Source organism: Choloepus didactylus, chromosome 13, assembly GCF_015220235.1.
Source record: "Choloepus didactylus isolate mChoDid1 chromosome 13, mChoDid1.pri, whole genome shotgun sequence".
NCBI classification, from domain to species: domain Eukaryota; kingdom Metazoa; phylum Chordata; class Mammalia; order Pilosa; family Megalonychidae; genus Choloepus; species Choloepus didactylus.
In genome coordinates this window covers 82,025,157-82,040,159 of record NC_051319.1, presented here as the reverse complement: position 1 = coordinate 82,040,159, position 15,003 = coordinate 82,025,157, and the positions used below count along the sequence as shown (strand labels likewise).

Genomic DNA, 15,003 nt, shown 5'->3' with positions numbered 1-15,003 from the left:
AGAGGCTTGAGAATGAATATAAAAAGTGTTGTTAAAGCTTATCAAATAAAATTGAAAATTTTTAATCTTCCATTTCTTTACCATACTTATTTAAATTTCTGGTTTTTTATTCTCTTACATTTATACAGCGTCATGTGCGTATTTAGTCAAATTACACTGAGATACCACTTGGCAAAAATCTAAAAGTAAATGGCATAGCCGCTGTTGAAGGAAACCTGGCAATTATCTACCAGTATTAAGATGCATTTACCCTTGAGCTCAGCAGTCTTACTCCTGGGAATGCCTCCTATAGAAATTTCTGAATTAACATGAAATGGCATATGTATACAAATTATTTTTTACAACATTGATTACTTACCAGCAAAAGATTGCACAAAACCCTGTAGTAGGAGCTTGGTTTAATAAACCCTGATGAATTCATTAAATTGAATACTGTGCTACTAATTGTAAAAGAAGAATGAGAAACTTCTCTATGCCCTGCTTTGGGAAAAAGCAAGCTGTAGAACAGTGTGTGGCAATCTTTTGTGAAAGAAAGGGGGAAAAGTATATATGTGTATGTTTACCAGTATTTGCAAGATTAAACACTGGGAGATAAACGAACTTTTAAAAAATGACTACTTATTGAGGGCAAAGAAGAACAAGATGGATTGGGACAGGGATGGGAATGAGATTTTTCAGTATATACCTTTTTATGTTGCTTTGATTTTTTTGAACCCTATTAATATAATACCCAGTAATTTTTTAAATCATCGAGAAAAACAAATTAGGCGTACGAATAAAATAACGATATCCCTTTCATTCAAAAAAATTTACAAGTCCATATTTTAAAATGAGAATTAATGGCAAATTGTTAATAATTAAGTGGTTTATGTTAATTATAAATTACAAATTAGTATAAACACCCATATTTAGTACTTTCTCTCGTCAGCAATAAATTTCAGACCAAAGGAGACCATGGTGTATTGGATGCTTTAAAATAGACTTTATTGTAGTTGGGAGTTCATTGAACTTGAGGCTTTCTTCTCCCATCTAGGGAAAGCCTTCTGGAAAATGATATATCCTTTCAGTTGGTGGCAGTGTTTCCTTTGTTACAAACTAAGGATTCCATTCCTGATGGTATTTTATCACCACTTCTCTTTGTAAAAAATATTCAACCTAATTCCAAAAAAAATTTCCCTGATCTAATTTTTACAGTAACCAATGGAATCATTGATACACTATCAATTTTAAAGTCAAACCCTTCATTTTAAAAATTATGCTGCATTAGCTAGGATACCTGCAGAAGGTAGCTTCCCCTGCTTATAGCATGGGCCTGATGCAGGTAAAGGTTTACAGTATCACAAATGAGATTTTATTTTTAAACCAACCAAGGAAAAAACCCACCAACATGTATAAAGATCATAAATACTGGCCAATGTTAATTTTGATTAATTATTAATAATATTTTAAATAATTTTAAAGAATCAAGCATTGAACTAAATCAGATGTTGCTGTAACGTCAAATTTCTTCTGTTTTTTGGCCATTTGAATTTTGGTATGTGTGGTAGTTTGGAGTTATGTCCCCAGAAAAGGTCATGTTCTTTTAATCCATTCTTGTGGGTGCAGAACTATTGTAGGTGGGATTTTTGGTAAGGTTGTTTCAATTGAGATGAGACCCAGCCCATTCAATGTGGGTCTTCATCCATTACTGGAATCCTTTATGAGAGGATAAAAGGCAGAGATATTTTGGAGAGAGCTTAGAGAAACGCTCTGTGCTAAGAGAGAACCCACAGACGCTCAGAGAGAAAGCCGAGTGAAGGACCAGCAGATGGCGGCCATGTGCCTTGCTATCTGACAGAGGAACCCAGGAGCAAAGGACCAGCAGATGCTGGCCATGTGCCTGGCTATCTGACAGAGGAACCCTGGATCCAGCAGCCTTTCTTCAGAGAAGGTATCCTCCTGTTGATGCCCTAATTTGGGCATTTTCACAGCCTTAGAATTGTAACTTGTAACTTATAAATCCCTATTGTTAAAAGCCAACGCATTTCTAGTATAGTTCATCCAGCGGTTTTAGCAAACTGAAACATATTTTAGTACCAGAGAAGTGGGGTGCTGCAAGATGCAAATACCAAAAATGCTGGAACGGCTTTATAAATGGATACAGGGAAGATTCTGGAAAAATTGTGGGATCTTGATAGAAAAGGCCTAGATTGCTTTAAAGAGACTGTTGGTAGAAATGTGGACACTAAAGGTACTTCCAATGAGGCCTTAGAAATGATGAAAGGGTCATTGCCAACTGGAAGAAAGGTGATCCTTGTTTTAAAGTGGCAGAGAATTTGGTAAAATTGAGTCCTGGTGTTGGATGGAAGGTAGAATTTGAAAGAGATAAGCCAGAATATTTAGCTGAAGAAATTTTCAAATTAAATGTGGAAAGTGTGGCCTGGCATCTCCTTTCAGCTTATAGTAAAATGTGAGAAGAAAGGGATAAGCTAAGAAATGAACTCTTGGGTACAAAGAAACCAGAAATTGATGGTTTGGAAACTTCTGAGTTTCCGGATGTGAGTCCCCAGAAAATAGAGCCCTATGTGAGGATTTAACCAGTCAACCATCTCAGTGTGAATTAGGCTTGGAGATGGAGTTATCCAGAAAGGATCTGTGGAAAGTTCTCTTGTTGGGACCCCTGTGTGCTGCATGCTAAACTGACAAGTTTGTTGCAGGATCTGTATAAACTGAACCACTGTCAATCTGGACTAAAAGGGACAGAAATGGGACAAATTGAAGGGAAAATGACTTCAGAGGCAGAACCATGGAAGCCAAGGTCTGGAGCTAAGGCACCTCGGGCCAGGAGAGTGCACCCACCCATGCATGTGGAAAGGATGAGTTTGCCCTAGTGTTTGCAGAGGGTTGGGTCTTCCTTCCCATTGTTCAAGAAGAGTGTTAGCATACCAGGGGTCTCAGATATCTGGGCAGTTGAAGCAAGCTTGGCCACCCCATTGTTCAGGAAGAGTGCTTTTTCCCCAGGCCTCTGAGAGGGTGCAACACATTCCCTAGGGATTGGGAAGAGCCTGTCCACCACCCCACTATTCTAAGGAGGTTGAGAATGTGCCCTAGAGATGGCAGAGTCTGGGTGCTACCCTGATGCTTGAAAAGGGTGGAACAGAGAACAAGGTGGTCTCCCCAGTGCTTGGAAATTTTGGAACCCTCACCCCAATGATTGGAGAGAGCAGAGCTGCTGCATAAGCCCTTGGAAAGGGTGGGACTGCCACTCTCTCAAGTCCCGAGAATAAAACGTCATTCTATAGATGACTTTCAGACCTTAGAATCTAATGAAGTTTGCCTTGCAGGTTTTCAGAACATTTGGGACCTTTGGCCCCTGTTTTCCTTCCAATTTCTCCCTGTGGAAATGGGAACATTTATTCTATGGCTGTTCCTCCTTTGTATTTTGGAAGCAGATAGTTTGTTCTAAGTTTCACAAGTCCACAGCCAGAGGAGAATTTTGCCTTAGGATAGACTGTGCCTGTAAATGATTTTGATAAGACTTTGTACATATTTACTGTTACTGAAATGATTTAAGGCCTTTGTGATATTGGGATGGAATAAATGTATTTTGCTTATGGAAAGAACATCTCTTTTTGGGATCCAGAGGGTGGAGTGTGGTAGTTTGGAGCTGTTATGTACCCCAGAAAAGGTCATGTTCTTTTAATCCATTCTTGTTGGTGCAGACCTATTGTAGGTGGGACTTTTGATTAGGTTGTTTCCATTGAGATGAGACCCAGCCATTCAAGGTTGGTCTTAATCCATTTCTGGAATCCTTTATGAGAGGATAAAAGGCAGAGACATTTTGGAGAGGGCTTAGAGAGAGAAATGCCCCAGAGGTGCTAAGAGAGAACTCACACTCCCAGAGAAAGCCTAGTAAAGGACCAGCAGACATCAGCCATGCGCCCTGCTGTCTGGCAGAGGAACTCCAGATCCAGCAGCCTTTCTTCAGTGAGGTACCCTCTTGTTGATGCCTTAATTTGGGCATTTTCATGGCCTTGGAATTTTAATTTATAACTTAATAAATCTCCATTGTTAAAAGCCAACCAGTTTATGATATATTGCATTCCAGCAGTTTTAGCAAACTGAAACAGTATGAAATAGTAACTGGTCCTTTGGTGAGAATGTTATGCCTGCCCAGCAAATCTGTTCATAGCAGTGCTGAGCCATCTAGGTAAGCATCTTCCCAAGCTCTCAAGCTTCTGCTCTGGGCAGTTTAGACCCCCCACTACAAACCAAGCAATTTTACCAAGTTTCGGTAACCTGAGCATTCTGGAAAGGGCTTCAAGAGTTAGGTTACTTGGTAAAATTGAACACTGTGCTTTCAGGAAAATCTAAACCATTTTAGAAAGATGAAGATGTTTAGCCTTTTCCTAGCAACTTATTTAGTGTCTCACCATCCTTACTCTACCCAGAAACTCCTCTTTATGTCTACTTTGAATCCCACTGTTAAGTTTTGAGCCTTTCCCCTCCTGATCCACTTTTAATGGAGTTGGAAAGCAACAGTAATGGATGATTATTTCAAAGTGCTTGAACAGCTGCTTTTAGGGAAAGCATAACTTTCAAATTGGAAGAATGATTGATTGAGTTTCCAAAATATTAAAAATAGAGATTCTTATTGTCTCATTTGTGAAGAAAATAACATTTGTCCAAAATAAATGTTTCATATTCTTTCAAATTGGGAAAAAAAAACAGCTAATTTTTCTGACAGTCACAGTAAATCAACATATTTGTGACAGAACCAGAAAAAAGAACACAGAGCTTTCATGTTCAAGTGAAAAACTTTTTAACTGAACTATTACATTATATAAGGAGACCAGCTCCCAGAATAGTATAGGAAAATTTCACAACAGGAAATTTTCACGAATAGATAGAGAAAATATAAACTTGAAAAAATCTAAAATCTAATTTTGTTACTTCAATGCATACAAAGTATACCTTAACAGAGTATTGATAATTGGAGTGTTATTTACTTTATGAGGGAGATAAATGAATTTGTCATTAGCAAACCATATGTTGAGGGAGGCTGCTGAACTGGAATAGTTTTTCTTAAGTAGGTTAAATAATTCCCCTTATTAATCGTTCCTATAGCATTCATTTAAATTTCTTATCACACCCTTCCTAATACAAAGATAAAGCTAAAATTTGTAATCAAATTGGTACTTATTTCAAGTTATTAATGACTTGTTGAGGTATTATTGAATTGCCATTTTAAATAGTTTTGTTGATTTTTTGTTTCTCTTACAGAGAAGAAAACTACGTCTCAGCCCTGAGCACTGTAGTAACTTTTATGTGGAACAATATGGAAAAATGTTTTTCCCCAATTTAACAGCTTATATGAGTTCTGGACCACTTGCTGCCATGATATTAGCTAGATATAATGCCATCTCTTACTGGAAAGAACTTTTGGGACCAAGTAATAGTTTAATAGCTAAGGAGACACACCCAGACAGGTAATTTTCCTGGTGGGGGAGGGGTGTGGAGGGACATCTACCTGTGAAAATGAAATCTGATTTCATTGTAATGAGTATTTCCTTTCTTTGGAAATTTTCTTAAATCACTTTTTTTAGAGGGAAAGAGATTTCTTTTAACTACTTAAATATATGTCTTAATATCAAATACAATAAAAAGCCTCAGGGAGTGTCTGATTTATGGTTTATTTGCCTTATTCTTCTTTCATCATTAAATTAAACTTCCACTGAAATAGGATTTTTTAAGGGAAAACTGATATGGCATTTGAAAAGAATTAGTAATGTAGGACCAGAAATCCAAATTTTCAACATTTCATTAACACCTGGAAATAAATGTAAGGACATTGAATCCTTGCACTTTTAAATATGCATTGCTTTTTCACTTCACACAAAACAACACCTCTTTTTCACCTAGAGAATTCCTACTTTCCCAGTGTATCCTGCAGATTTAAATATTCTTGACCCTCAGATTTAAGCTTAAAATCAACAGAGATTGAAGTTTCTGTATTTGAGAAATAACAATGCTCTTGTAAAATTCCTAAGTAGAATACAAATGTAAAAAATGAGGAAACAATGTCAGATTGAATGGTCATCATCTCTAACTTGCTTTTAGTCTAAGGGCAATTTATGGCACAGATGATCTAAGGAATGCACTTCATGGAAGCAATGACTTTGCTGCAGCAGAGAGAGAAATTCGATTCATGTTTCCTGAAGGTGAGTTACACAAATAATTTATCAATTGCATCTCCTTATTTGTTTGCTTTTTGTTTTGTTTTGGTAGTATACGTGGGAAGAAGGATGGCAGGATTTTTCTCCTGAGAAGAGTTTACTCTTTTCTTTTCTTTTGTAATATACGTATTTAGGGTTTAGGGTTCTCTTCTCTTTCTATGCTGTAATTCCTTCAAGTTCTCCCTATGCTTCAGTAAAGTCTGTTACATGTGAAAAGTATGGTTGATTTACCTTTTTCTCTAATAATTTACTCTGTATCTCATGCAGTTATGGAAATAGTAGTTTTCAGGCCCTTGTCTTTGTTTCCATCCTATTACAGAAACTGTAAACCTTCTTTTAGGAGTAGATATAATGAGGAACAGCAATCACCAACTGAGATTTTTTGGTTTGTTTTCAATAATACTTTTAGAGTTGAAAGAAAATTTGACAATTTTTATTGTAAAGAAAAAGATGTAAAATATTGTGCAGTTTTGAATTGGTGGGGGCCATGTTGTTTTTCTCTAAGTCAATTAGACCTCTTCTTCAGTATTATCTATTAAGATTCGTTTTGAAAAAAAAAAAAAAACTGTCTTGGAGATTTAAAAATCCCTGATTCTATAACAAACATATAAACAAAAACTACTGTTTTATAGACACTTGGACACAAAAAGATTTGCCCACTTACATATTTTATCTCATCAGTGATCAAATTTAATTTCTGTTACATAAAATTTCAAACATATACAAAAGTAGACAGAATAGTAATAAACCTCTAATGAATAAATCACCCTGCTTCAGCAATTGTGGTCAGTTTTGTTCCATCCATTTGTTCTCTGGAGTACGGTGTCAGAGTTTCTGTTATGAGCTTCCTTTTGCTTAGCAGTTGACCAACAATTAAGTTGCAAAAACCATATAATAAGCCACTAAGGCAAACAGTAAAGATATTCAAAGACATGTTCCTAACTCTTGATAAAGGGAGCTCTCTCCCCTTCCCTTTTAATGGGGAGAGAGAGCTAATTTAAAGTTTTTATTCAACAAATTCATTGAGTTACTTACTGTGCTATTTTGGGTATATAATGTCCCACCAAAAGCCATATTCTTTGATGCAGTCTTGTGGGGACAGACTTATTAGTGTTGATTAGATTGGCATTCTTTGATTGTTTTCATGGAGATGTGACTCAGTCAACTGTGAGTGAAACTTTTGATTGCGTAATTTCCATGGAGCTGTTACCCTGCCCATTCAGGGTAGGTCTGAATTAAATCACTGGAGCCATATAAAGAGTTCACAGACAGATGGAGCACAGAGCAGCTGTGAGTGACATTGTGGAGAGCAACTGAGAGTGACATTTTGAAGAGGAGCTGCAGCTAAGAGAGGACAAAACCCCCCAAGAGAGAGACATTTTGGAGAATGCCATTTTGAAATGCAACCTGGGAGCAAGCAGATGCCAGCCATGTGCCTTCCCAGCTAACAGAGGTTTTCTGGACACCAGTGGCCTTTCCCCGGTGAAGGTACCTGTTGTTGATGCCTTACCTTGGATACTTTATGACCTTAAGACTGTAACTGTGTAACCAAATAAACCCCCTTTATAAAAGCCAATCCATTTCTGGTATTTTGCATAAAGGCAGCATTAGCAAACCAAAACACTTACTATGTGCCAGAAATGTAGAGATGAATAAAAACATGTCCCTGGTCTCAAGATAGTAGTATTTTGTATTTTATTTTATTTTATTTTATTTTTGTTTTGTTTTGTTTTTTCAGTCTTATTTTAACTATTTATTGGGAAAAAATTTTTTCCATAACATGTTAGTTCCAGAGTTAATTTAACAAATTGTTTTTGAAAAACTGTAATGTTCAAGGGCATGTTTGAAGCTCTCTGAGAGACTGACTGCCTGTAAGGAGTTTAAATTCTAGTGAGGTGGGGAGGAATGTTAGATAAGATATGGTTGTCATAGGAAACAATGAGATCAGCTCTGATATACAATACCATGAGAACAAAGAAACAAAAGATGTGGATACTTTCTGCTTGCCTTTTTAGCATTTTAGAATTTTCATAAGAAGGCCTTACAGCAACCATTTGCTTTCATAACCAATCCTGCCAACGGACCCTCCTAGCTTCCAGTCTACCAAGTCTTGGTACCCTGCCCTGTTTGGCTGTCACTTGCCTTTCTGTTAGGCCTACTCTCCTGTGCCTTTAGTTGTTGTCCATCTCATGCAGTTACCAACTGCAGAAAATGTACCACATACCATCACACTACTATTTTGGGAATCCTTACAATAACCACCAGTGCACCAAATGGTTAGTCTAATCCTGGATATGAAATTTTAATTGCTTGAAAATGATGTTTCAGAGTGGGAAGATGAGAGGAGGAAGGGTTACTTTCCAGTAGTCATACTAGCTACTCTTTAGAAATGGCCATAATACCTATGCATAGCAGGTTGGATTAAGGTCTGCAAGTGAGCCAAAGCTTAGAATTTCATTGTCTTTGTTGGCGTTTAATTAATGTCACTTTCTCTGGTTTAATATCAGAGCAAGTGACCAGAGTGCTTCTGGATAAGTTGTGTTTTTCTGAGGAGTGTATGGCATACTCTCCTGCAGTCTTAAAGAGGGATGTGTCAGTTTTACTTGGCAGTTACAATGCACCAGCTTTAGTTTTAGTAGTTTAATTTGTGGCAGCTATATGCTTTGAATACGTTGAAGTATTCACAATGGTCTCATGGAATCTGTTGCATAGATAAAGTTTACACAGTGGTAAAGAAAAAGCAATGGCTATAAGGTGATTGGGAAAAGCTTCTCTTGGCCACAGCTGGTTTTATAGGCATTCCTGTAAATTTAAGAGCATTTAGGGGATGTGATTAAAGTGATCACAGGGAATGATGCCCTCTTCGTTTTTGCTCAGCTCTGTAGTATATGTGAGATGATCATAAGGAATATGATGTTTAGAACTCAATTGTATGCAAAATCCATTATTCAAGAAGCTAAGTTTATATACATGATAGACATTCAATGAAATAAATGTAAGAATAGGAAGCTTTGTTACTTATGCATTAAATTGGTTCTAAAATTTTAGTAAACTAAGGTTTTATTGACATAAAATTCAGAAGAATACCTAGATTGAGAAGAAAGAACTAAATTTTTCCTTTTGTTTGTTAAAGATCTTTTGCTTCAGGCTGAAGAACTCTGAAGGTTTTTTATTTGTAGTTTTTCCTTCAGCTCCTTTACACACTTTTAGGAAGCCTTATCAGCTCACAGTGAAAAGAGCTGCCACCTAGGAGTTTTTTCAAACTTTGCCTGCTCTTTCTAAATTTAGGGTCCTTTACTGCAGCAGGTTGAAGATCTGACTTTAACTGCACCTGGCTCTGCTGGAGAACAGAAATATTCATCTCCACTGAATGCATGCTGCTTAAGTGCTGAAGGCACTTGCAGGAGAGTATCTCTCATTGGAAACTTCATTACAATACTTTCTCTTCCCCACATGAAGTAGTAATTCTCATTCACCAAAGGCAGAATTTTACCTGGCACAGCCACAGGAGTGCCTGTTTGATTTTCAAAATTAATCATCCTCTAAGCTAGAGTAGAAATGGCATGTCCTTTAATCTTAAGCACAAAAAAACTCAAAAGACCACAGGTTTTACATGCCTGGTTGGGAGTTTGGGCCCCTGATACTTAAACTTGATGCACATACTGGGTTTCTGGCATGCTTTTTCCCATAACCATCTGCTAACCTGGCAGTGTGCCCATTCAGGTGTGGTGCCAGTTTCAGTAGGGCATAGGTGCCAATCAAAGATGAGTTTGGAGGGGCAGCATGCAGAATGCAGCAGAAGTCAGTTCTTCTGCCAGAAGATCCTCCTGTTATATAATGCCAATGAAGGGCCATATGCTTCATTGCTTGGGATCACATTGCATCTGTAGATGTTTCTGGCCTTCAATGGATGTTTTTCTATGGATTCTTTTTCCTCAAGTATTACTAGATATATCAACCCAAATCCTGCAGAGCCAATCATTTTGCCAAGATTCCACTGTTCTCCCTCCATGTCATCCAGAACCTTGCCTTCTGAAAGTGGAACAGGAAGTCTGTATTTCTCACTTCTTTTTGGTGGCATCACTTTCTAATTCAGTGCCCCAGCTATCTTCTACTCAACACCTGCAACGTCCGAGGTGGAATGAAGGAACACAAGGCAGAAACCTTAACAATATTCACTGTCCTCCTCCTCCACGGCTAGAACTTGAGAGCGGCCAGGAGGCCTTGGTCTTCACTCTGATGGCAGCTTGTTCGGGGCCTGGGGCGTGGCAAGGACTGGGCCCGGAAAGCGGGGAGCTGGATCTGGACATGCCAGGGTCCCGCCCTGACCAGAAGGACCCCAGAACGAGAGATGTCTGACTCGTTCCGGCTGCGAGATGATAGTATTTTAAAAGGGTCTATACAAATAAACATACAATGCAAGATATAAAATTAGAAATGTCATTAAAAACTTTTAACAGTAAAATGGAAGTTCATCTATATAAGAAACATGAAAACACTCTTCTTATTCTCTTATTAATTCATCTATTCCTAGGTGATAGAGACATTTAAAATAGTCAACAAAAAATAGATGTACCAATAGCATATTAAAAGGATCATATACCATGACCAGGAGGGTTTTATCCCAGGAATGGAAAGGTGGTTCAACATAAGAAATTGATCAATGTAATTAATACACCACATTAATAGAACAAAGGGAAAAAACCACATGATCATCACAATTGGTAGAGAAAAAGCATCTGACAAATCCAGTGCACTTTTATGAGAAAAACACATAGAAAACTACAAATGGAAGAGAACTTCTTCAAATAGCACATTAAAAAAGGTTATACTCCATGACCAAGTGGGATTTATCCCAGGAAGGCAAGAGTGGTCATTTGATAAAATCCAGTACCCTTTCTTAGTAAAAACACAAAGAAAAATAGGAATAAAAGGAAATTTACTCAAAAATGATAAAGGGCATGCATATATGAAAAACCCACAGCTAACATCATCCTCAGTGGTGAAAGCCTACAAGCTTCCCCCTACGATCAGGAAGAAGACACAGATGCCCACTTTCACCACTGCTATTTAATATTGTACTGTAATTAAGGAAGGAAAAGAAATAAAATACATCTAAATTGGAAAGGGAGAAGGAAAACTATCCCTATTTGTCAATGACATGATCTTATATAGAGAAAATCCCAAAGAATTTATAAGAAAGCTACTAGAGTAGCTAATAAATGAATTCAGCAAAGTGGCAGGGACAAGATCAATACACAAAAATCAGTGCTGTTTCTATATGCCAGCACTGAACAATCCAAAAAGGAAATTAAGAAAACAATTCCATTTAAAATAGCAACTAAAAGAATAAAATACCTAGGAATAAATTTAACTGATGATGTAAAGAACTTATATGCAGAAAACTACAATTCATTGCTGAAAGAAATTAAAGAATACCTAAATAAATGGAAAGATATTCCATATTCATGGATTGGAAGACTAAATATTGTTAAGATGTCAATATTACCCAAGTGATCTACAGATTCAAGGCAGTCCCAATAAAAATGCCAACATCCTTTTTTGCATTAATGGAAAAGCTGATCCTCAAATTCATGTGGAAATGTAACGAGTCAGAAATAGCCAAAACAGTTTTGAAAAAGAAGAACAAAGTTGAATAACTCCCACTTGCCAATTTCAAAACTTATTACAAAGCTACAGTAATAAAAACAGTATGGTTGTGACATGTAGACCAATGGAATTGAGTTGACAGTTCAAAAATAAACTCTTAAATTTATGCCCACTTGATTTTTGACAAGGGTACCAAGTCCACTCAGTGGGAAAAGAATTGTCTCTTTAACAAATGATAAATGATACTGGGAAAAAAAAAAAAAGCAACTGATTATCCACATGCAGATGAATGAAGTTGCATGGATAAAAGACTCAAATAGAAGAAACAAAACTATAAAACTCCTAGAAGAAAACATAGGAGAGTATCTTCAGGACCTTGTATTAGGAAATGAATCCTTAGACTTTACACCAAAAGCATGAGCAACAAAAGAACAAATAGAGAAATTGGATTTCATCAAAATTAAAACTTCATTCATCAGGACTTGGAATAGCTAGCATTAAATACCTGAAACTATCAAACTACAACCCAGAACCCTTGAATCTTGAAGACGATTGTATGACAATGTAGCTTATGAGGGGTGACAGTGTGATTGGGAAAGCCATGTGGATTACAAGCCCCTTTGTCCAGTGTATGGATGGATGAGTAGAAAAATGGGGGCAAAAAAAAAAAAAAAAAAAGGCACCCAGTGTTCCTTTTTGCTTTAATTGTTCTTTTTCACTTTAATTTTATTCTTAATACTTTTGTGTGTGTGGTAATGAAAATGTTCAAAAATTAATTTTGGTGATGAACGCAAGCTATATAATGGTACTGTGAACAACTGATTGTACGCTTTGTATGACTGCATGGTATGTGAATATATCTCAGTAAAATTGAATTAAAAAAACTTCATCAAAGAACATTATCAAGAAAGTGAAAAACAACATACAGAATGGGGGAAAATATCTGCAAATCATATATCTGGTAAGGGTGTAGTATCCAGAATATATAAAGAACTCCTACAATTCAACAACAAAGACAACCCAATTTGAAAATGGGCAAAGGACTTGAATAGACGTTCAAAGAAGAAAGACAGTTGGCCAATAAGTACATGAAAAGGTGTTCAACATCATAGCCATCAGGGAAATGCAAATCAAAATCATAATGGGATACTTCACATCCACTAGAATGGCTATTATTTTAAAAACTGAAAATAAAGTGTGTTGATGAGGATGTAGAGAAATACAAACCTTAGTACATTGTTGGTGGAAATGTACAATGCTGCAGCGGCTGTGGAAAAGTTTGGCAGTTTCTCAGAAAGGTAAGTATAGAATTACCATATAACTTGGCAATCTCTCTTCTAGGTATATACCCAAAAAGAATTGAAGGCAGATACTCAGATATCTGTATACATTGTTCTTAGTGGAATTATTCATAATAGTCAAAACTTGGAAGCCACCCATCTGTCCATAAATGGGTGAATGGATAAACACAATGTGTTATATCAATACAATGGAATATTATTCAGCCATAAAAGGAATGGAAGTTGGTAATTGTAGGAAACATCTGAATAATAGACTTGAAATTGGTTAAAATGGGAAATGTTATGTTGTCTATATGTTGCAGCAACACAAATGAAAAGAAAAAAAGCCCTCACAGCTGATATCATACTCAGTGGTGAAAGACTGAAAATTTTCCCCTTAAGTCAGGAAAAAGGCTAGGATGCCCACTTTCACCACTGCTATTCCCATTGTACTAGCAGTGCTAGCCAGAGCAATTAGGTAAGAAAAAGAAATAAAAAGGCATCCAAATTGGAAAGGAAGAAGTAAAACTATCTCTATTCATAGATGACATGATCCTGTATATAGAACATCCCAAAGAATCCACAAAACTACTAGAGTTAATAAGTGAATTCAGCAAAGTTACAGGTTGTCAGTTGTGTTATACAATAGCAACAAACAATCTGAAAGTATAGTAAGGAACGTTTCCTTTTACAGTAGCATCCAAAGGAACAAATTACCTAGGAACATATTTAACTAAAGAGATGGAAGAATTGTATACAGAAAACCACAAAACATTGCTAAGAGAAATTAAAGAATACCTAAATAAATGGAAAGACATTTCATGTTCCTGGATTGGAAAACTAAATATTGTTAAGATGTCAGTACCACCCAAAGCAATCTACAGATCCAGTGCAGTCCCAATCAAAATCCCAACAGCCTGTTTTGCAGAAATGGAAAAGCTGTTCCTCATATTCATAAGCAAAACCCTCTCCCCCATAGCCAAAACAGTCTTGAAAAGGAAGAATGGAGTTGGAGGACTCACACTTCTCAATTTCCAAACTTGCTGCAAAGCTACAGTACTCAAAAACAGTGTGGTTCTGGTACAAGGACAGACATATAGACCAATGGAATAGTGTTAAGAGTTCAGAAATAAACCCTCATGTCTATGACAAATTTTTTTTTTAAATCTGTTGCTGAATTTAATAAATCAGCCACTGTAAATTGATTTTTTTTTGAGGGGGGAGCATGCATGCAATCCCCCACCAACACAAATTATGCAGTTGAGTTTCCCCCTTGTGGGGAAATCACAGGGATCAGCTGGTCTCGGAATGCAATGGATCAGCCTCGCCCTGGGAAAACCACCTTTGTAATCATGGTATCTCCCCTGCCAGGTAAATGGCCAATTGATTTTTTTTCCAATTTATTTTGATAAGAGTACCAAATCCATTCAATGGAGAGAGAACAGTCTCCAACAAATGGTAAATGGTGATGGGGAAACAATATCCATTTGCAAAAGAATAACATCTCAAAAATTAAAGCCTTTTGTCCATCAACGGATGTTATTAAAAAGGTGAAAAGACAACCTACAGAACAGGAGAAAATATTTGCAAATTATATATCTGATAAGGTTCTAGTATCCAGAAGATATAAAGAACTCTTACTAGACAAACAACTCAAATAAAAAAATGGTCAAAGGACTTGAATAAACATTTCTTCAAAGATGTACAAATGGCTAACAAGCACATGAGCAGATCTTGGTTAATAGGGAAATGCAAATCAAAACCTCAGTGAAATACCACTTTACACCTGCTAGGATGGCTGTAATAAAAATAAATAAAAACTGGCAAATAAATTTATTAAAGGATGTAGATAAATTGGAATTTTCATGCGTCTTTGGTATGAATGTAAAATGGTTCAA

General features: G+C 36.6%; 1 protein-coding gene and 1 non-coding gene across 4 annotated transcripts in view; one reads left to right on the top strand and one right to left on the bottom strand.

The window, feature by feature from the left end:
- Positions 1–15,003, top strand: part of NME5 (NME/NM23 family member 5) — a 31,467-nt gene that overhangs the window by 1,447 nt on the left and 15,017 nt on the right. For all 3 annotated transcript variants that reach the window (XM_037801481.1, XM_037801479.1, XM_037801480.1), the window contains 2 exons: positions 5,263–5,468; positions 6,100–6,200. In XM_037801481.1, coding sequence (XP_037657409.1) covers positions 5,263–5,468; positions 6,100–6,200 — 307 coding nt within the window. The remainder of the gene's footprint in view (positions 1–5,262; positions 5,469–6,099; positions 6,201–15,003) is intronic.
- On the bottom strand, positions 14,320–14,484 carry LOC119508600. Its single transcript, XR_005211504.1, has one exon. It is a non-coding gene; the product is annotated as a U1 spliceosomal RNA (small nuclear RNA).